The sequence below is a fragment of the Accipiter gentilis genome, chromosome 21 (assembly GCF_929443795.1).
Source record: "Accipiter gentilis chromosome 21, bAccGen1.1, whole genome shotgun sequence".
NCBI lineage: Eukaryota > Metazoa > Chordata > Aves > Accipitriformes > Accipitridae > Astur > Astur gentilis.
Window position 1 is genome coordinate 6,734,262 of NC_064900.1, and position 23,648 is coordinate 6,757,909.

The following is a 23,648-nucleotide window of genomic DNA, read 5'->3' on the forward strand; positions in this document are numbered from 1 at the left end:
AGTGCGTGTAGAAGTCGTGAACTAATCAGAAATTAAGGGGTGTTGTGCGCCCCAATGATGAGCAGGAGAAAATTTAAAGTTAGCAGGAGCCCAAGAATTTGATTAAAAAAAACCAACAAAAACTTAACATACTTGTTTCTGGTGACATTTCCCTGAAAACAAAGAATGATCTAGAGATTGGCTTTTCTTTCCCCAAGTAAAATTCTCTTCAGACCACTCCCTCATCCTCCCATCAGATTCATGCAATGATGAAAATTTCTGAGCTTGTTTTTTATTTATTATTTCATTTAAACAATAGGTTTAGGGCAAGATGGGGAAAGAGCAGCACCTTTTAAAAAAACCCTGTTGTGCTATATAGGATAAATAGGTGACCTTTAAAAAAATTAAGTTTATATATGTACACACATACACGAAACCAAATTAAAACCAAAAAACTTGTGAGGGGTTGTTTTCAACACAAGAGAGAGGAAAGCCTTATTTCACAGCAAGCAAAAGCACCACAAGTTAAGATTAGAGTGCACAATCACATGTAGTGCCGATACCAAATTAGCCTGGGTCCTGGAAGCAGTGTAGCTAGAGCAGCACAAACCTCCACGTGGGCCAACTTATCCCGCTCCCTGGCAAAAGCAAGCGCATACTTTTGGATGGTGTGCTGTGCAGGCACTCCCACAGCCAGCTGCTCTGCCTGCATCAGTTTTGGCAGAAGCCACAAAAAAATAAACCAGTGAGAATAAGAGACCCAAAGCTAAGCTACAGGACTGATTTAGCTACATTATTTCCATAACAGAGGTTTCCAAGTTCCCCCCATGTCTCCTGGGTGCTCTCTGTAGGTACTGCCTGCTTGGGTCACACAGCAGACAGCTCCTGATTATTTATTATTTGCGCACTGAGGTTCCCATTCTTGCCTACCTGCATCTTTTCTCTTCCCATCTCTCTTCCACCTCACAACACCACTCCTATTTCCTCCAGGCTGACAGGTTAATAAAATTAGGAAGGGGCATGTACACCTAACCAAGGGGATAGTCAACAACCAAATGAAGCTTAAAAAAAAATAATTCTTAAAAAAAACAATTAAAAAACCTGTTCAAGTTCTGCAGACTTCTGTCATTTAGCCCAGAGGTCTTTGTCTTCAGGGCCTGCAGGCTAAATTGTCTCAACTGGCAAGAAGCATGCAGTACAAGGTAAAATTCTGGCTAAAAGAAAAAAGTAGTAAGGTCTGGGGGGAGAAGCGGTTATAACATGGAAACCCAATACTTCGGTAGCAGCACTTATGCTACACGGTACGCTTTCAAGAGAGTGAATTCCTTTCTGTTGGTGCGAGCTGCCCAGATGAAAAGAGCAGCTGCCATAAACTGCAAAGGTGCCGAGACACAGGCTAGGCAGAAGGACCAGCCAAATTCACCCCTCACATCATCAGGCAGGGGCAGCTTCTTATGGAGCAGCTCAATCCCAGCTACATAGCAGCCAACGAGGCCCAGTGTACAAAGTCCTGGGGAAGGAAGCAGCAAAGTACAATGAGCTCATCGTTGAAGTGCTCTGGCTGTCACTATGAGCTTCTGGAGGAGGGAGGGCAAGTGGTGTACGGCACGAGACCCACCTGCTAGGAAATGGAGGACTCCAGTGGCAATGGCCGGGTAAAGGCTGCGACAGGCACAAGCACAGAGCCCAATCAGAGCCCCAAAACACATGAGGCCAAGGCTGACAAAGGGCAGGAGAAACTGCAATCGCCAGAGATCTGCACATGAAACACACAGGACAAGTTTACTGAAGATGTGCTAGAAACTGATCTTCTACCATCATCTTACATTCCCTTCTAACCATGCTGTTTCTGCTTCATCAGACATTCTACACTCATAGCTAAAAAGGACCAAAGGCTCTACTGAAGAAGGAAGAACTTCATTTGTTAACTTCATAATTCTTGTACTGCATTCATGGGCAAAACACTTAGCTAACACATCTAAGTTTTCCTTTTAACTTTGACCTACTGCCTGTGCTACTATAAAAAAAAACAGTAAATGCAAAGCAAGATATTGATGCTTTCCTCACTAGTGACTGTATTAGAGAAAATCTTTTCTTTTTATCCTACTTGTCTACCTGCCAGAAGTAAAAGACACTTACAAGTCCGATTCAAATCCGTGCCACTGTTGTGATTTCCAGGCTCTATGTACTTTTCCATAAACTGATCAGAGAGGGAAAAACTGATGCAGTTTGTAGTCATATCGGTTTCTGGGGGGGAGGAAGAAAAAAGAAAAAATTACCATTAGGTGTTTCCCCCATTCCGCTGTTCAATTCCTCCTTTCCCAACCATTTGAGCTGGGAAGCTCCTCAGAGTTCCATCTGAGAGAAAACACTACCTCTCAGGACAGATCTGTAGGATGCCTTAGCATAATGTAGTTACTACAGTGAGGCACAGCATACACACATGCAAAATCTTCAAGCTTGCCCAGGTTATCCACAGAGAACTATGCCATGCTTGACAGACTGGGAAAGAAATGCGGCATATGATGCTCAACTATGTTGTTACATACTCTTGTGCTCCCTTAACTAAGCTGTGCTTATCTCCATGTGCAGAATGTAGTATCGTACTAAATACTTAATTAAAAAATGAGATAGAAAGGACTATTTAAAGAACAGAAAATACTTGCTTCTTTACACTAAATTTCTCCCCTTTTACGCTTCAGTTAGATTTTGCTTTGAGAATACTATTGAGCAGAGCTAGTTTAAGTGTCTTCCAAAATAAGTATTTCCAATGGGTGAGGTTGGGGGGGGGGGGGGGGGGGGAAGCACAAACAAAAGTATTTCATGTAATGTTTTTTCTCCCCAAAGTGCTTGAAAGTACACTTTTTTTGAGAGGGTTCAAAATGAATGTATTTCACACACACAGTAAGTGTCCAAAATCTACTTTCAAGTAATTAAAATAATTGCTCATCACACTTTTTAGCCCCCAACCATTGTGAAAAAGAATACAAATATTTCATTCTATATCCAGCACTACGGTACAAGGAGTCCAAAACATGCTGATGCAACAGTGGGACATCTGTGACGTGCGAGCAAAATGACTGACTAGCTGAAAGAAGCAAGTGCTCCCTTGATAAAGCAGTATCTTTATTCCATTGCTGGATCCCAGGACCTCTCCTAAAAAGACAGAGACTGGCAGAGCAACTACAACCATATCCCCAGTTGGACAGCAGATGCAAAAGAAAATCAAGTTATACCAGACTAAATTTAGATCAAGTATCATGTCAAATCCAGATTCTGTAGCAGTGACAGCCACAGACCATTTTGCCTTTCGCTTCTTCAACACTTTACCATCTTTATTAAAAAAACTACATAAGCTAGAAATAAGCCTTCTGGAGGAACAAAGTGGCATGAATATGTTCTGAGGAAGTTAACACATACCACCCCAGGCAAGCTAGAGAAGTGTTAGTTGCTCTGGAGATACCTGGTGGGCTGTACCAGTGAGAGTTTTTGGGTACAGTGATGCACCTCCGCCACAATCCAACCGTGCCGTTGCACCGGAAAAGTGCATCTGTGTAGGTCTTCTCATCCGCCTCTTCACTGACAAATTCCTCCAAGATGCTTCTACCAGCTTCACTAACATTCTCAGCTGGGGACAGGGTGTGGTATTCGTACCAAAAGTCGGTGCCAATGGAAGCTGCCATATAGATGGTGGAGATGAGGCTGAGAACACAAGCAATTACTAGTGCTGTAGCAAAACGGTTATCCATCATTGCGCCCTTGGCTGCTGTAAGGAAAGAGAGGGCCACGTGAGTAACTCTTATGACAGCAAACACAAAGTTATTCTAGCAGTGTCAAACTCGTGACATCATTGCTATTATGCAATGTCCCCTCAGGATACACGTCTTCCTTTTCCAACATGCTGGAATCAAAGGAACACTGAGCAAGTCTACAATACTAGTCAGCATCCGCTGGATCTGCGAGTTCAAGGCACAGATTTCATCCTTCTCCCAGCCACGCTGCACTAGCTGCTCTCTGAGACAGCAACTGACAGAGCAACAGCAACTCTGTCCCCAAAGCAGATGTCACAGCTCACTGCCATTTGTGATCCTGATTGTAGGGAACCACAGAGAATCCATCCACAGCGCCCAGGCAGAAGACTTATCTTTCCTTAAGAGATTACCAAGGGTAGAAGTTATTTTTAGCCTGCCATCCCATACGGCTTTCACAGCTTGTGTTTACAGCAAAGATAAGAACCACAAGCATGCCAAAAAAGCTCTTCCAGACTGTTCACAAAGGGCAGCGATGCCAAGGTGCCGGAATGCCTTAGGGAAGCAGAGGAATATATCTAGGCACTAGAGACAGAACATGAAGGAAGCAACTGAAAGACAAATTTGGCAGTTATGATAAATGCTGCAATAATGCCACAATACATACAGTGGTATTTCTGAAGAACTAAATCAATGCAAGGGGGGTGCCCTGTTCCACAGGAACAAGATGACAAGAGCTTCCAAAACTGAAAGCCCTTCACGAACTGGCATGAGGACTTTGCTCTGGCTCCCTGTATTAGCAGTCATTTATGCCCCCCTTTGCAGGGTCGTGCTCACAAAGGGCATAAATTCAGGGTCAAAGGAGGCATGGGAAAACACAGATACCACACATGCTTACGGTTATGACAATACTGTGACTTTAATGAGTAATTGATTGCTAATACATGGAATGTTTTGGAGATAATGCAATACGTCAGAGGACTCTCAGATGCCTGTTGTTCTCATGTGTTTTCTGTGCTTGATTAAGTTCATGGATTATGATGAATCAGGCCTGATGCACTTGCCAAAAAAAAAATAATAATCAATTGAAGTTAACTCAGCAGCTAGAGCTAGTCTGGTGACATGAGCTACTATCTAATCAGCTCTTGTCTATTGCTTTTTCTACCTCCCTTCTCCCACATGCTTTGATCAAAATATTTTGGCCTAGTTTCTTTGCAACTGAATGAACCACAACTGGAAACAGCAAATGCCTTAAAACACAACATTCACAAGGGAAAACATGAGTATTCAAGTCAGACCTGCAAGTAAGAAATTCTGAAGTATGAAACAAGGTGCAAATTAAAGCAGGGAGTTTCAAAGGCACTGAGTATTTGCTGCTAACAATGCCATTCTTATTTCTTTTCCCTCCCATCTGCTTCTCTATTTGGCTGAAACTGGCTAACAGGGTTGGGAAGGAGAAATGATGTGTACCCATATCATTCCCTATGCTTAATTTTCATATTAAATGAGGCACACTCTCATAATATCTGTTCTTGAACTGCATCCTTAGCAGCAAGCAAGAACAGAACTGATTTTTGGTGAACTGACAAGCAGTACCCATTTAAAATACTGCAAACTTTGCATAACACAACTGTGCTTAAATAATAATCCACAAGCTGTGAACTTTTATAAGCTAGGACAAATATTGAGAGGGAGAAAACATCGTACCTGGGCTTATTTACCTAGAAGACATAGAATCAAGTCCAGACTTCAAAGCAAATTCTCTGTGCAGCATTTAATTCTTGGTTATGTACTTCCATGCTCCTTCAATATCATAACATCTAGCTCAAGGTACACAGGACATTGGATGAGCAGAATAGGGAGAGAGCAAGCTGCTGTAAATATCTGACCTCACTATTCATCCCCACTGAGATTACTGAGGGATCCCCTCCCCTTCACAAACTTCTCACAAAGCAAACAGGACAAGTGACGTCTCCAGGGCCAAAGCTGTGTTGCCCAGCTCCTGCCCAGCTGAGCTCAGAGCTGAGCAGATCCTCTAGGAACTCCCTCTCAGGGCAAGCAGCAGAACAGGCTGGCAAGCAGGCTGGTCTGGATTTTCCACTATATTGCAGTCACACTCACTGCAAGAGGAACCCTCTGCAACATACTCCTCTCTTTAGACAGGGCTCTCTCTGGAAGGATGAATCACAAGAACCTACAAGCTCCAGCCTCAGAGTAGTGTCTGGTGAAAAAGAACGTAAGCAGGACATTATTGGGCCGTTGGTTTGCTGCCACTGCCTTTTAATATAAATACTTACAATAACAAAGTCCTATCAACTTTGTACCTAACATACAGAAAGAAAAGAACTGGCTCAAAAAAATCTCAATTTCAGATACAACATCCCTGCTGCCAGGTGCAGAACACTGGTGCTGGAAACATCCCTATCAGAGCATCATTAAAACTCAACCACACACTTCTGGGCAGCCTTCTGTGTGTTGGCATCATGCAGTGGACTTGGCAGACTTGATGCCAGCTGGCGACCAACAGCTGTTCACAAGCAAAATAAAGGGTTAAACATCAAACAGTAAATTAAAGCACCGTCCAGTGTTCATGACTCATTTGGTAAAAGGGACATGGCTATCTACTGATGTTCAATCCTTGTAACGCACAGCTCCAGGTGGAAAGCAGCTGAGGTGGCTACAGTCCCCAAAATCTAGCTGGTGGCTTTGTGTGGCATTTGTCCCAGAAAGAACACACATGCATTTTCAGTACAGACAAGACAGTGCCAAGGCAAGAGTGCACCCCCAATTCCTTATAATAAAGGTCCCCTCAATGCTTCTCCCTAACACTTCAACTGCTTACAGAAAAGATGAAGAACTCCACAACACTTTAGGCAAATTTTGAACTAGAAGTTCTTCCTGCCATAGTGCAGTAGACTTGACTACTCTGCCCACTCACTGTGTATATTCAATCCATCTTCGTTTACAATAGACACATCCCCACTTAAATGAGGCGTCCTTTGCTCTGTTAAAGAGAGAACCCTCTTTCCAGACCCAGGCAGAGCTCAATGGGAGTAGTAAGCATAGTCAGTAAGAAATAGTTACCAGAGAAGACCATGAAAAAAGACACTGCATGTTTATGAGATTATGCCACACTTTGCAAAAGGTTCTATGCAGAACAATATGTAGGAGGTGCCTTAGAATAAACTTACTTGCTAAAAAATAACATTACAACTACCGAAGATAGCGTTAATTATAAAGACATAAAGATTGATAACAAATAGAAATACTTTGTCTTTATAGGCTGTCAGCAAGAACCTTCATTGTTTTTACAAAAGGTTTGTTCATATGGCACTGCCAGCACATCTTACTCTACCAACAGAAGCTATTTCAAACAAGTTATGGCTGAAACTAAGCTATGCAATGAATATAAGACAACACAAGGCAGTAGTAAACAGGCACTCAAGCAGAAGTGCTTCACAGGATATTGTAATTACACTCATATTTAAAGAAGTGAGACACATAAAAATTTCAAAGCACCAGCTCATAAAAGAGAAGGCAAAGGCCAAACTAGCAGCAACATTCAAGGGCATGACTATATGCATGCACTTCACAGAAGGGGAGAGAAAAAAAAAGGCAAGTCAGTAGAGCTGAAAAAAACCACCAACCAAAAAAAAAACGACAACACAAAAGCGAGTATTCTAGCAAGAAGTCAACTGGAGAATGGATAAGCATTTTAAGAAGTTACTGCACCATGGCAGAAGGGAATACAAAAACATGCATATTTTTATCATGTTACAGCAATCAGTCCCTTCAGCCAACAGCGGGCCACCACATTTAAGAAACTCCTTTTACCTGACATCACAAAAGAGGAAGGCTGGGTTTTGCTGGCATTTTGTCAGAAAACATGCTTGCAATCTGACTGCTCTGTGGGAAAGTAGAATAGGCAGAAGGCCTAAAGTAAAGTGTAAATGTGGGGAGAGGGCTGGAAACACTACCGAACAGGATCCTCCTTTTAATACTCAGGGCAGTGCAGGGTTAGGAAAGAACGCTAGCAAGCACTTTTTTACCTTCAGAGGTCCTCAGAGTCCCTCAGGACACACAGCTCCAATGATTGCAGGTCCCTTCAGAGACACGGTGTCGTCTGTGTCTTGTGGCAAGCAGGGAGCGTGAAATGCAAACTTCCTATCTGCCCTAACTGTTCCATTCATTCAGTTTCTTCAACACCACCAGTTCACAAAAAGTCATCTAGAAGTAGAAAGCAAACGGAATGGTTCGAAACCATCATTTCACAGCGAAATTATTTCACAGAAACCTCCCAGGCTTACTCATAAAGAACAAAACATTAAGAAGTAAGGGGAAAAGAAAAGCCCTCGGGCCAACAGCACCGTGCCCCCCCGCCCCCCCCAGGATCAAGCCAGCACACGGCCAGGCCGGCAGCCGCCGCGGTAAGCGACCCCAAGAACGGCTCTCGCCCCCCGCCAACGCGAAGCCTCACAGCCCACCGGCCACCCGGGCCGCCCTCCGGCACCGGCCGCAGCCGCCCAAACGGCGCCGACCCGCCTCCCCCCCCCCCCCCCCCCCCCCCCCCACTCCTCCGCCAGGACAAGGTAGGGGCCAGCCCGACCGCCCCGGCCTCTCAGGCGAAAGCCCTGCTGAGGGGGCGCAACCGCCCGGCGGGGCCCGTTAGCAGGCAGCAAACCCGAAGAGAACGCCTCAAACCGCCCCCCGCCCTCAGCAACCGCCCCTTCAACGGCTGCAACCGCCCCTTCAACGGCTACAACCGCGCCGCCTCGCACCCCCTGCCCGGCCCCGCCGCGCCGCTTCCGCCCCGCCGCGCCAGGGGCCAGGGCAGCGCCCCGCCCCTCTCCGCCGCGCCGGGGCACGCTGGGGGATGTAGTTCTCCCGCCCCCCTTCCCAGAACGGCTGCGGCTCGCCGGCCGAAAGGCACCATGGGAGTTGTAGTTCTTCACGTCGCCCTCCCCCGGCCCCTGCGCCACCGCCGCGATGCCTGCTGGGAGCTGTAGTCTCCCGCCGCCTGCGGGGCTGCTCGCCCTCACCTTTCGACGCCCGCCGCCGGGCAACCCAGCTCCCCTCCTCCCCTCGGCCACCGGTGTCTCCGCTGGGCGCCCGGTGCCCGTCACCCCGCCGACACTTGCGGGCCCCAAAGCGGGACCCCGCTGCTGACACAGGCCTGGCTCGGCTCATGCTGCGGCGGCCCAGCCCCGCACCTCCACACCTCAGCACCGCGCCCCTCGCAGACCTCGTCTGGCGTGAGGCGCAGCGCTAATTAACGCCGAAATTGCACACCCGCGAGACACGGGTGCTTGGGATGGAGCTGGAGTCGTGGTCCCAACGTCCTCTACCTGCTGTAACAGCTGTGAGTTTTTACAGAAACACAAACCCACACTTCGCAAACTCCCGTTTCTGCAATTTCAATTATTTGGTCTTCCCCTGTGGCCGTAAGGCTCACATTTCTTTCTTTTTTTGCTTCATTGCTTGTAAAAATGGTGACACAATATCCTGGCTGAGTGGCTTGGGAAAACACCAAGTAAGAAAAAAAAAGATTTAGTAAAAATTGCAAAAATCAGCAACACCGGCTCCACGCTCCAAATTGGACATTTCCCCCCATCCCTGATACACACACCCATGCAAATTACAAAAGGACTCTTAAAAGCGGTTGACAACTCCCCTGGCTGAGAGACCACCACACCCAGTTTTGATTTCACCAACCTCCAAACTAGCAAACAAATACGCAGAAAAAAACCAGAATCATGCCCAAAGTTTGCACATCTCTGAGGATTTCTGGGGAACAATTCCAACCAACTCTTCACCCAGAGCAGCCAGGAAGCATTTTTGCAGTGAGGTAAGAAGCTAGGACAGCAAAGGTGAGACCAGGGATATAAGAAACTTCTCTGACTTGGTGAGACAAGATAAACATTTTTGTTTAAAAAAATAATTAGAAATTATATTTAATGAAGAAACCTCTGCCTATACACCCCACCTTTCCAGATCATGGAACTGTCTTGCCAACACTTCATAAGGTAATTGTCTGCAAGGATGTATTTTAGGGCCTGACTGGGATTTATACTAGACTCCAAAATATTTAACATCTTTATCAATAGCCTGGAAGAAAGCAGAGTATTGCTGATAAACTTCACAGATGACACAAGGCCTGAAGGAAGGGTAAATAATGACATGGAGAGGGCACTGGTACAGGGTGACCTGATCATTTTTCAGCCGGGGCAAGCAAACTTGCGTTTCAATAAGGTCATCAATGATCTCATTCATTTAAAAGCAAAGAGCGGAGGCTATACTTAGCTGACATAGAACTTTATCCTAGGAAGCACAAAATGGAAAGGACAAACAGGTCATGGTGGATTACCAACTGCCCAGATGGTGCTGTGGCCAAAACCCCCAACTTTCCTGCAACCTCAGATGTATGAACAGAGCAATCACAACGAGGAAAGAAGCTGTATCACTTCTAGAGTTGCTTCTGGCTGCTGAAATAGCATGTCTAGTTTTGACATGTTGATAAAGCAGGGAGAAACCTGAAAAGGGACATGAAAATCACTGAGCAATTAGAAAACCTCTCTTAGTGAAACATATCACAGAAGGTCAGTCAATTTAATTTACTGGAGAGAGAGCTAAGGAGTTGCAAGACCATAAAATACATGTAATGGCAATAGGGAACAAAAAAAAATCAGTAACAGTTTTTTCAGTATGCCTGGCAAAACTATCAGAAGTTGAAGCTAGAAAACATTACAATAAAAAAAAACCCAACCCCCTTTGTATTCTAAACCATGGGATAAGCAGAATTGGAACTGTTTACTGTAAATAGTAGTGAATTATCTAACACTGGCAAGTCTATAGGTTTTTTTCCTAAAAGATCTCATCTCATAAGAATGAGAATCAATTCTAGAAAATTTTGCAGCCATTACTGCTTCCATCATTGAATTAGACTACAGTGGCCTCTTCTTCATAATCTGCCCTGATCAATATGATTTGTGCAGCTGCTTGAAAATCACCAGAGGGAAGAGATGTGTTTCCATTTTATTTATTTAATTTCAAATACTCTCTACAGATTTCACCTGGATTTTTTTTTTTCCCTGGAAAAATAACCCTCAATATAATATGAGTAACCCAATAAAAATGTTACAAATGAATGCACAGAGTTATTAATTGCTAACACCCTTTTTTTTTTTCATTTTCTCTTTACACCTCCTCAGTGTGCCTCAGCAGAACCACCGGTTGATCAGTTTAGCTACAGAACAGGATCATTTGGGAAGGTTTTCAAAGTAAAAGTTTCTTTTACTGTGCAAAAACGGTGGCAGTTTGCACGTGAAAGCACAAAGGGAATAATGCTGATGGCTATAGCTTAAATGCTGTTCCTGCTTTTTACAAAATGAAGTTTTTTCAATAGCAGACCTGGATCATCTGCATTAGTTAGTAGCACTAACAGAAGTTCTCAGGCACTGACAGAGAGTTTAACATCAGAGTGCTGCAAACAAAACAAACAAACAAAACCCTATTATGTTGCAAAAAATTTGTGTCATACAAAATTTGTGTCATTTTAGCTCCCACAGTCTGAAGAAATAAGTAAACATTTGTAGGAGGCAACACCATCTGTATTAAATGAAGTTGATACAGGATGAGAAATGACAAATGAAATAACCTTCTTCATGTATCACATTTGCTTCAGGAGTTACTGATTTAGACCTAGAAAAGGTGTTCAAAAGTCTGCCCGTTTCTTCCAATACTAGTTAATTTACTACATGATATTGCCTCTCCCACCAAATATTCTCTAATAATAAAAAGGGCAGTTTTAGGTTTTGTGGCTTAGGCACCATCTATGAGCATTTCACACAGCCAGAATGAGCAGAAAATCCCACAGATTCCCCTCAGATCCCTTTATATAGTCTCCCTGGTTTAATTTCTGCCTTCTGTATTTTTCTATCTGTGGCACTGAACGCAGTAGGCTAAGAAAACCCTACCCTAATTATAATTTTCACACAGAGAAGACCTTCTAGATGTGCTTCTTCCACATATGATGAATAGCACAGGTTCACTTTAATGACACCCACTTGTCCTCTAAGTTAGTGGTCTCCAAACCTTTTTATTGTGCACCCATCAGTAAAAACTTTTTGAGCATGCACTCCTATATTTTTTAAAAAAATTATATACAGGTACTACTGTATTAATATATTATGTATATTATTATAAAACATAAACGAAAATATAATTTAAAAAAGGATGAGCTAAAGAGGAAATAAACACTATTTGTAAAATATTTATTTCATTAAGTGTACAAAAAATATTTTCTTCCCACACTGCACTTTGTAGACCACTGCTCTCAGTATGAAACTATTCCAGCCTACCCCAATGCATTGTCTCAGTGCCCACAGTTTCACCTGAATCAGTTCTACCCTCTCCTCTTTGTTCGGGGGTGAAAATTCTGCCGGTTAGCATTCATCTGGTTACCTCTGAGCCTGCCTTTACTTAGGTTATAGCATAGTAAGGGCAGTTTCAGCCAATTTGGTGGGGTTTTTTGGGTTTTTTTTGTTGTTGTTTTTGTTGGTTTTTTTTGTTTTAATTAGGTCTGCAAATCTCTATTCCTTACACAAAGTTTTTGAAGCACAATCATTTAGAAACTACTACACTTTCTTTTACAGCCAAATGAACCTCTGTTCCTTCTCAGCATTTATCATCATTAATAATTTCCAGAAACATAGCTTATTTTACCTAGATGCCTGTCCTTATATAAAAGCACATGTACAAGTTGGAATAAAACCACATTTAAACTATCAGTAAAATAGAGAATGTAAAAAAATTCGAAAAAAACCAAACCACACCTCACTACCAAAAATGCTTCAATTGCAGAAATTTGGAAGGTTGGGGCTTATGTAACAAACTAAATCAACAACCCTGCATATTTCCTGTGCAGATAGTTCTGCTGTGCATCTCTTTTACTGATTTTGCCACAAATTTAGAAGGCCACCATAATACATGTATCACAAGCATTACAGAACTGTGAACAAAGACATGAAATCTCTTCCCTTGCTACTGTTGGAAATACCTCAGCATTTCCTATGAGGAAGATTTAAGGAGTGGTACAAACACTGACACAACAAACTTTGAAGTGCATTTGAGAAAGGCAGGACCAGAAGAGAAACAAACGCTCTGAAGCAGAAATGGCGAAATGCATGGCCACAATTACAGCATCTGCCGTGAGCATGTGGTTACAAAAGCTGTAGGTTCACTCTCAGGTTCAAAACTACTCAGCACCCAGTGGCTGCATTTTTTCAGAGCTGTGTCAAGGGCTGGACAAGACGGGTATCCTGGCTGGAGGAACATACACCCAAGCCGAGCCAGTAGCTGTTGCTTCAGCAGAAAATTTTGTTTGGGAACAGGGTTTAAATGTATCTGGCAAGGTCTGGGAGGAGGAAAGAGCTGTGGAAATCTAGGAGTGGGGTGAGGAGAGGGTGGAGGCTATCCTCCTGGTAACAAAACATCTCACCTCATCTCTTGGATCTTAGCACGTGCTGAGCTTTCTGGAATATCTATGCAGAAGTATTATCTGGGGAATTTCCATGTGCTGAGTATTTTTGAAAGCTTGGCTCTACCGCAGGGAAATGAGCTCTGGGAAGACTAAGACCCTACATGACGCCCTAAGTGAATCAATACCATGTAAAAAACCCACAAAGCTTACAGACTACTGACAAATACGCCTACTACTGCTTCACTCGGATAATTACAAATTGCTTCATTATTCATTATAATGCTTCATATTATCTTTGCAAATCTTCTGTCCACATAAGGAAGCGTCACATCTGTAATGGCAACACATAGTGACATTCACAAGTCTAGAGCATTCAAGAAATACAGAGCAAATTCAAGAGAACAGAGTTGATCCCAGTCAGAAAAACTTATTTTTTTTATTTAATAAGTAAGGCTATTAAACTACAGGGAGACAACAAAGTGAGGAACCACAAACACAAGAATACATGGGCATATGCTTATCTTTATGGTTCCATTAAGTTTTTTAAAAAGTTACTTTTTTGTCTTCTCTGGGATGGGGAGAGGGAAGGAGTGAGTTTCAAGGAGTATGTAGTGGTGTGAGATGGAGGGAGAGAAGTCTGTGCCTGATTTCTAAAGTTTGCAACTGCTTGTAAGCTGTTAGGATCTAAGTGCAGAGTAAAATAACATGCAGGTCCATCTTTGCAAGAGAGGAAGAACTATTATACCACAGACTGTAGCGTTCAGCTGATCTTCCACTCTAGTACTGATGGAAAGAGAACGCCTCTATTTCCCAGAGCTTCTTGGAAGAAAGAAACCTGAAACACATTCCTTGAAGCAGAAATAAGTAAAGATGACACTAAACTCACCGCTGCACTGAATCCATCAAAAATAATTTCTGTAAGCTGTACGATAATTGGGCATTTTTACACAGCTCTTAGCTGAGAAGTAGGTATATCTTTTGTAATCTTTTTTAGCCTGTGCTTCCTTACAGGTTCATACTTACATCTGTGGCATACAAATCTGTAATCTAAGCCAGGGTGTTTTAATACACCTTGATCTTTTTCCAGAGTTTGTGATGGCTAAATTACACTCACTGAGATAATTAAATCCTTACACATTCCATGAAAAATAGTAGTGCCCTACTGATAGGACGGCAGTTGTATATAATTAGCTCCTTATTAGACATCAGCTTATCTACATAAGAGAGAGTGCTCACCTAACTATCCCTTGATCCAGCAGCCAGTTGTTTAATAGCAGCTGGCTGCTCTTCCAGGTGCTTGGAAGTCTACCATGTTCTTGCCGCACTGGAACACATAACCTGAGCACTGGCAGAGTGAATATGAGTGCATCCAGAGTGCACTGGAGGGACTAATTTGGTGTCCATGCAATTTGGAGTTGCTCTTTGCCTGTGGAGACATACATAAGATGCGATCTGTCTGCCTGGGGCTTGAGCATGCTCCAGTAAGCAATTTGCTCAAAGCTTTGAGAATCCTGAAGACACGCCTGGTCTGTGAACACACAGGTGGGAGGGAGGGGAAGGAGAAAATGCATTTATCTGCAGAAGAGAGGAAGGATGATGAAGACCAGTAGCAGAAGTTTCAAATTAGTATGCAGTGACAAAGCTGTAATGGATTCGGTAGTTTAAAAAGTGAGAATTTTCATTCAATTTATGCAACGTTGAAAGGGCCGTCTGTAAGGTAAGCCACAGCTGGAGTGATACTGATATTGCAAATGAAAGATGAAGGAAATCAGAGCTCTTTAAAAGAAGCGAGCAGTGTATATAACAGCTCAATAGCCGTGCGGGCTGCACAGTCAGAAGGAGAGGGAACAAACCACTGCTCTGGAGACCAGGACTGTGGCCGATAAGGAAGCCTGTGTGAGGATGGGAACATCATGTCAAGTTTCAAATTGCAGAAGAATATATGACACACTGGAAAACTGTCCTCTACGTTTCTAATACATTCATAAAGCTGGCTGTGGGAAGCCCAGGGCTAGGGTAGCTGGAGGAACTGCAGGGCGGGGGGGGGGGGGGCACTGGCAGAGCAGTGGAGGGCCTGAGACTGATACAGAACAACTAACAGGGCAGAATGGAGATGGTAAATGTTTTTCCCTAAATATTTTTGTATGAAAGAATTACTCTCAACAGAAAACAACAATCATAAATGGACAAAGACAGTAAAAACCTCCAAGCCTCAGGAAAGTTGAACTTGCCCCGAAAGGCAATTTATACAGAATATTTTGAGTAAAGATAAAGAATATGGCACCTGAATTCACTGTTCTCTGACAACTTCTGAGCTGGTACAATCTCAAACCTCTGCAAACTAACAATATCCTGTCCTCAAAAAGTTTAGAATCTTCAAAACTACCTTCCCTCCCCCCAAAGTAAAAGCAAAACCCAAACCTGGTTTGCTTATACAGGCAAATGCAAAATGAAGATAAAATCAGTAAAACTAAACCTGATTTTAAAAAAAGCAGCGTTTATTCTGAAGACAGGGTTTTGACTAATCAGAGACTCTTGTTGCTTGTCCGTTGCCTATGCGATTGGCTAAAAGTATATAGATTACCCCTCAAAAACCGCTTTTCTCCTCCTCCCTCCCCCCACTCCTCCCCCCTCACTTGCTAACAGGTTTTTAAAGACGACCTTGAGGGGAAGGGTAGGGGGAGCTCAGAGCTTGCCTCAGAGCAGGGATGAGGACAGCTTGTCCAGAAATGGAACTCACCCAGCTTTCGCCTGTGACTACAGTCACTTTCAACTATGACTACTACTACGATGACAACTGCCAGTATCAGCATCTGCAACATATGTCTACTTTCCTCCCTATCCTGTACACTGCTGTGTTCCTGGTGGGCATCGCCGGCAACTCTATCCTGATAGTAGCCTTGGTCTTCAAGCAACGGGTCCAAAGGCTGATTGATGTCTTTATCATCAACCTCGCTGCATCTGACTTCATCTTCCTCACCACGCTGCCATTCTGGGTGGACAAGGAGGTGTCGGATGAGAGCTGGAGGGTAGGATCTTTCCTCTGTAAGGCTAGTTCCTATGTCATCTCAGTCAACATGTACTGCAGCATCCTCCTCCTGACTTGTATGAGTGCTGACCGGTACCTTGCTATCATGCATCCCTCTATCGCTAGACGCATCAGAACAAGATCCTATTCCAGTGGACTCTGCATCTGTGTCTGGTTATTATCCTGCTGCTTAGGGATGCCAACCCTCCTGTCCAGAGAACTGAAGAAGCAATATGGAAAGACTTACTGCACAGACAAAGCCGTGACAGAAACCAAACAGATCGTCTCACTGACGCTTTTAATCCTGGCCTTCTTCTTCCCACTGTTGAGTATCTTAACCTTTTACTACTCCATCACCAGGAGACTCTGTGTACATTATCAGAGAGCTGGGAAACATGATAAGAAACTGAGAAAATCCATCAAGATCGTCTTCATTGTAGTGGCGGCTTTTGTTATCTCCTGGGTTCCCTTCAATATTTTCAAGCTTATGGCCATCCTTTTGGGACTCCTGAAGCAGCCTGACTGTTTTCCCAACATGGTTGCCCAGCTGGGCATGAAGGTGAGCAGCCCTTTTGCTTTTGCCAATAGCTGTGCCAACCCTTTCATTTACTATTGCTTTGACAACTACATCCGCAGAGCCATGCTCCGGTGCCTGTGCCCTCGGGTGAACATCAGCAGCAGCAGCAACAACTCTGATACTCTGGACACTCGCCTGAGCCACTCCTTATCCAATTTTGCTGCGGGGGAGTATGCCACTAGGAAGAGGAAACGCTCTGTGTCCCTCTGACTGTGAGCCAGGATGGCGGAGGAAGGAACTTCTCTCTCCAAAGATGGCAAGAAAAGAATAAAGGGAGGGAAGCTGAAAAAAAGAAACGAGCGACAGAGGTGCAAGTGTAATGCAGCCAGCACTCCAGGTGGGAGGAACACTGCTCCCCTTTAAATGCAGATAAATGGAATAGGGAACCTTAACTACAGAATTACGGTTCACAATGATCGCTGTGTCACTGCACAGTGTAAATCTGAAACCATCGTACCGAGAAATATCCACAAACGCTTGCACTGGAACCCCAGTACAACTGCTTCAAACTACAGAAAAGAATCACATGATTCAGTCAAAGCCGCTCCGAGGCAATCTTTGAACTTAAATGTATCTAGGTTTTTATTCCACGCAGAGCAAGAAAAACAACAGAAGTGTTTCTTCTCTTTGGTTCCTAGCTTACCCACAAACATGTCACAATGTCCTCAAACCAACCTGATGAATTCTGGGTTTTTTTGAGGTTTTGTGAATTTAGAAATCCATTGCTTTAATGAATTCGTGTGTTACCAGTTCTCATAACTTGAGTCTTGTGCATTTTTCTTTAAGTGTCAGCTTCTTATTATGGCATTAAATCTTAGTTTTAATCACAATAATTCAAGTAAGTTTCTAGTCCCTGTGATTTCAGAAAAAAGATAACTTGAAGGCAGAAAAAACAGAAGACAGAAATCCTGCATTTAACCTTTTTCTTAAAGGAAAAAAAAAAAACAAACAAAAACCCCACTGCTGCTTTTTAAGACTTTTTTGAGGATCTGACACAATTTCTGACTTCTTGGGTTGTCGTATAATGGTACGACATTGTGTACCATTCAAAGTCCAGGTCTGCTTTGTTTAGCTGCAACGGGTTTATGTAAAGACTTACGCACTAGGGCTACCTTCTCCCACTGAAGGCAAAGTCAAATGCAAATGTACCTGAAAAGAAAAATTAGCCAAGGTTTTACAAACATTTGAGTGATTCTCTGTGAGAAGCATGGAGAATCATGGAAAATCCTGAGAAAACTTGGGTGCAGGGATGCTCACAGAAAAGGAATTCAAAAGGAACATGTTTTAGTTCATTTACAGAGTTGAACTCTGTAAATAAAATAGCTCTATAAAGTTGGCTCATTCCTATCCAGCAGTCTTTGGGAAATGCAGAGGTTTTGCATTTAATATGCTGTGGGGAAGATATCACTTGCCCAGCCGGTGTCAAGTTTGATAGCAAATGGGGTGGGGAAACAGAGAAAACTCTCTATTTAACAGCTGTAGTACCTCCTAGATTTACAAGCTGAACAAATGTGGCGCAAGGAGTTAAGCAGCTCATCAGAAAACTGGCACTGGACTTTTATAAAGCTGACTATATCTATATTATTAAATGTTTCATATCCTTCTAAATGCCAATGACTGATAGAAATGTTTGCTTAAAACAAAAAAACAGGGTACAATGTTTTAAAGCACACAGTTAAAGTATTAAACTTCCAACAGCACTAGGATACTGCAACACAGCCAAGGTATCTCATACTCTGTTGCCTCTCTTGTTAAATGTTTAGCTTAATATAATACTGCTTGTCATAAATATAATAAATTGGTATCAAAAAGCATCCAGGATGTGTAATGTGACTAAGTAAAAATAAACTTTCCTTTTGTACTTCCGGATTTTTAAAGATTTTTATCTTTTGTCTCTTTTGCACTTACCTTTTGAAGTTTTTGAATTAGCTTTCATGAAACCCACAAAGATGTTGACTAGAGGCAAAAGTCATCACTAAGTGGTGAAACAAAATACATGGAAACAAATCTTGAATTGCAGTAAGTAAAACATTTTTAATGGTACTTACAGACCTGTAAGATAAAGCAAATTCAACTCTGCCAATGAAAGAAAGAGTCAGCAAATACACATCTTTGAGTCTACTTTTTAAAAAGTAAAATAAGCTGGTAACAACTTGCATGCAATCTATTATACAGAACCCCATATCATTTTATTGGGCAGCAGTGTTTCAAGTTAAGTTTTAAGAGTTTGGTTTGGTGTTCCCTTCTCCCAGCTTTGCCAGGGAAGGAATAAACTGGCACACAAATCAATACTGTAACTGACCAGAGGGACTCAGAGACAAGTCTCTCATAAACAAAAAGACTTGCAGCAATAGTCCCTGGACCACTTTGATCACCATAGAAGAGACTTTTACATTTCACTGAAGCTAAGAATTGTCTTCTAGGCAACCAGATGCAGGAGATTACTCTTGGAATAACAATGAGGCATTGTACAAACCTATGGAAAGTTACTTTTATTCTAGTTAGGCAGTAGTCTAAGTAAAAAGAGCCACTGCCTCCTACTTACGAAGAGGACACAGTGAGTTCTAGGGTGAATGGTTACACCCATGCAGACCTGGGTGCCTAAAAGGCTTCAAAGGGAAGACAGCTATACCAGCTAACATAATTCATGAAAAACAGAGAGAAATGAACAAAGCCTGAAGACCTGACTACTGTCTGGACGGCAGGGGAAAAAAATTGTAAACTGAACAACGGCAGAGGTATCCCTCTGATGTAACTGCAGCATGAGTACATTCACTACAGCTTTTCTTTTCACACCTCTGCATTTTCTAAACATCTGTAAATGGGAATGACTATTTTGGGTGTTAGAAATAAATCCTGCTATTTGCATTTTTTTATTGAATCCGGCAGTCATGCTGTTTATTGTAGGCAGAGAAATTAAAACATATCTCACACAAGGGCAGTGCAAACCTAGAAACCAAGGCGTGGATGTCTAGCCGAACTCCCCAGCCAGTTCCCTACTGTACCCACAGGCTAACAGAGCAAGCCCTCCTTGGAGCAGGTGGAGACCTCGCACTACAGGGTCAGTGGAGGCAAAAATGTCTTTCACCAATTGCTGGTGACACTGTGTGCTCTCTAGCACACAGTAAGATACTGGGATATGTGCCTGGGCTACAAGGGGGACATCGCAGAGATGCACACTAGCTTTTTGATCTCCCCTCCCTTCACTGCATGCTTTTTTTTTCTCCCCCACTACCTCTTCTAAAAGATTGTTTTTCTTCCTCCACGTGACACTTTCCTCCCCACACCTAACAGCCAAACTCCTTCTTTGGGCTTACAAATGCATGAAGAACATCAACTGTGTTTTCAGACCTTCCAGTGTTTGAAAATCAGAACGGCGTCAGTTCAAATTTGAATCTTATTTGCAGTGACCCTCAAAAACTACTGTCTCAATATCCTCTTCTCAATCTCTTATCCTCCCTCTCCTTTACTAGTACATAGCAAGAGACTTATGTTTTTAATTACAAAAAGAAGCCTAAGACTTGCATTTCAATTAACCTATGATTTTATTACTGAAAAAATTCACACCTTAGTAAGTCAGACTCATTCATTATTTCCTCAGTCCCCACCCAAAGCAGAACAGTATCTCTGGAATATAATCAATCTACAAGACTTTAAATAATTTTAAGTTAGGGCTGCTGGGTTTTGTTCATTTGTTTGTTTTTGAATACTTCAAAACACCAAATCAAATTGGAACAATGACTAAAGAAATGTATCAAGATCTGCTTCTATTGCCTAAAGCTTTAGTATGGGCATCTGGAAAAAAACAAATAAACTTGCTAAATATTGCCAGGCTTGAAGAGAATCACATATAAATGTCACAGTGACTGCTCCATGTGAGCGAAAAAAAAATACAAAAGAGGCAACTAATTCAACAAAGCAAAATTCTCTGGATTCTTTTAGCCTCTCATCCAAAAGACTGTACCCTACGAAGGTGCTTATTTTACACTTGTAAACTGCACATCTATTTGACATTTTCACAACAGTGTAAACATTATTTTCAATTCTTTCTTTCAAAGAAAAGGCAACCTATGCTTGAACAAACTTAGTTCTGGAATTTTGACTCTTCCATGTTAATATTCATTATTCATTTGTTAGCACTAATACAGTTTAGGATGATACCAAAATTGTTGTGATTTTAAGCATTTAACCTGGTAGACTTGAGTATTGTAACAGGATGCCTATTTTATCCATGTTAAAAGAACTTAATGACTGTAAAGTGGTTTGCTATGTGAAATGGAAATGGTACAATTCTGATATGACACCTGCCAAAGATCTTGGTGAGTAATTTGGACTGGGTTTTTTTCCCCACTTTTATTATTTTAAAATAAATCCAATACAATTGCAGCTAAGAAATATGGTTTGGTTTTTTGTAATCTAACTTCTCCTTTTATTGTCATGAAAAGGTAGCAAAGCATTACTAGAAAATCTGTCAGCAGATCTGGATGGGAACATTCATCTGCCCATCCCACAAACCTCTTCATGATTTCAGAGGTGCTTTTGTATTGCCTTGGAACGAAATCAAGACCTTTTGAGGTTTTTCATGAAAACAACTACACCACCAGCACCACCCCCAACAATCTACAGCCTGGTGCACTTTCTTGAGATGAGCACAACCAAAGTTGAAGTGCCTCTGCTTCTTGATATAAATCAGGGCCTGGTTTGATGCATCTCTTGGTCTCCATTTTGGCTTCAATTAATCAGCATTTTTCAGAAATAAAGTATTTTATCTCAGCGCAAAGAAAAATTGTACCCATTTCTGATGCTTACTTAAATGGGCAAAGAATTTTTGCAACCTTCATTTCAGCACCAGATGTGCTAACACTGACAATTGCACCACTGCTAAATGGCACTTTGAGTTGCAGACGACTGAGGAGAAAGTCACACAGGGAATAGCTTCAGATCCAAAATAAGCAGGGCCAACTTACTGCCCTCAAACAAGTGAGACAAGTGGTGTAGTCACTGCACCGGACCGACCCTCCACAAGTTCTGCAGTAAAGGTTGGCTCTTGGAAGCTAAGAGGAAAACTTCTACTGACTAAGGTGCATCAGGATTTCATCTGCAGCTTCTTGTCCTGGCTCTGTCAGACTTGTGGGGTGAAAAGCCCTTCACAGCATGTCTGTGCCTCAGGTTTTGAATAGGCTGAATTACAGTAAGAACATTTCCTGACTTCGCACAAATGTTGCAACCATACCTTTGTTGACTGATGGGTGAGGACACTTACATGCACTTTTAGCAGTTACACACTACTGGAATACTAATTCGTTATCAATGTATGATCACTTATATTCACAAGGTCAACAGGGACTTGTGAGTAGATCTGCAAGCTGTGAGCACAAATCATTACATGTCCCAGAATTTCTAACTGAAAAACAGTTTCAGTTTTTCTCTTGTTTAAAAGGCTTCAGCCCGTTAAGGAGCACATTTCGTGGCAAGTCAAGAACAGGGAGCACTGATCACAAATGGCCTAAAGACAATCCTGCAATGGGAAATCCATCTACTCAGGCTATTTACCAAATATGTCAGCATTCTGCATGTCATCAGAGAAAGGGAGATCAGTTCATGAACAGGAACAAAGAAAGAGCTAGCTAAATTCATAACCGATAGAAACATGCACTGATGATGCATTAAGTGGACTCAGAAGTAATTACAATGCTACCAAATGTCACACACAGAGGTGGCTGGGTAGCCCAAGAAAACCAGAAACAGCCCATATTATCTCAAATAACATTTTAATACTATACCACAAAGCCTGTAATTAGTGCACTCTAGGTTTCAATAACAACCCAAGCACCTGCTCAGTTTGCAGGTGCCGGTGTTCCGTATCCTGCTGGAATCTTGCTTGCAAGTGACAGGAGGTTTTGAAGTACTCCACTCTCATTAAAAGCCAGAAGGAGTTTGGCCCAAACATCTAGGCACCTAAGACCAGAGTCCATAATAAAGTAAAAGAATGCAAAATTTGGGAGATGAGAAAGCAAGTAGATTGGAAATCAACAGCCTTCAAGGAGAAAGGCAGCCTTCCACATGGGACTCAGTAAAAAAGCCCTACCAAAGGTTAGTCTGCTTGGGTTGATACTTATTTTTAAGTATGAATTGAATTGTAGGTTTTATTTTCCCAATTCACCTCTCCTATGTAACAGACTGCAGCAGCTTTGGAAATAGAGGCCACGTGTTATGGTTTGAGAGCACGCAACATTATCAGTATCAATCATCTAAATAATGCATTGTGACCAAAATACATATTTTCAAACTTCAAAACAGTTTCCTTATTAGTAAGAGACCATATCCTTAGTCAGAAGCTCCCACTAAGTCTAGTCAGCAAACATACTTCCTCTACTGTTTACTTTTCACATTTTCTAGAGCACATGGGATTTTAGGCATCTCAACAACAGATCTCAGAAGAGAACAATGTTTCTCTTGCAATCTGGACTGCATTTTGCTGCTTTGGGGACTACAGTAGGGCACAGGGGAGGTAAGGTAAGAATCAGCGTTCAGAGAAAATGCTTTCCACAAAGTGATTACTAAATACAGAGGTTTTCATTTGTAAATGCCTAGCTTCAGATCCTTTGCAAAGCACTGATTTCCAGAAAGGGCGGAGTACTCACTTTCTAAACAGCAGGTCCTTCAAAAATAAATGAATTAGATAGTATCAGGAAATAACTGGATGCATCCAAAAGTCACTAGTCAATTCTGGGAAAAAACCCATCTCTGTCTTTTACCATGCAATGGAGATCCCAGAATCTGATGCCCTCTTTCTAACTGATAAAACTAGTTAATATGAATATAAAAGAACAGCTG

General features: G+C 42.4%; 2 protein-coding genes across 3 annotated transcripts; one reads left to right on the forward strand and one right to left on the reverse strand.

Moving 5' to 3' along the window:
- Window positions 1-255: 255 nt before the first annotated feature.
- On the reverse strand, window positions 256-8,575 carry CLDND1 (claudin domain containing 1). 2 transcript variants are annotated; one of them, XM_049824547.1, is made up of 6 exons: window positions 8,507-8,575; window positions 7,778-7,955; window positions 3,443-3,745; window positions 2,119-2,226; window positions 1,598-1,735; window positions 256-1,489 (listed from the first exon to the last, which is right to left on the reverse strand). In XM_049824547.1, the coding sequence occupies exons 3-6, from the start codon at window positions 3,729-3,731 to the stop codon at window positions 1,269-1,271; spliced, it is 756 nt and encodes a 251-aa protein (XP_049680504.1). In that variant the 5' UTR covers window positions 3,732-3,745; window positions 7,778-7,955; window positions 8,507-8,575; the 3' UTR covers window positions 256-1,268. The 2 variants fall into 2 exon arrangements, with proteins under 2 accessions (XP_049680504.1, XP_049680506.1); XM_049824549.1 differs by lacking the exon at window positions 8,507-8,575 and having other exon boundaries at window positions 3,443-3,742; window positions 7,778-8,271.
- A 7,339-nt stretch (window positions 8,576-15,914) lies between these two features.
- On the forward strand, window positions 15,915-17,105 carry GPR15 (G protein-coupled receptor 15). Its single transcript, XM_049824719.1, has one exon. It carries the CDS (start codon window positions 15,915-15,917, stop codon window positions 17,019-17,021), a length of 1,107 nt encoding a protein of 368 aa, XP_049680676.1. The 3' UTR covers window positions 17,022-17,105.
- The last annotated feature ends 6,543 nt before the right edge of the window (window positions 17,106-23,648 follow it).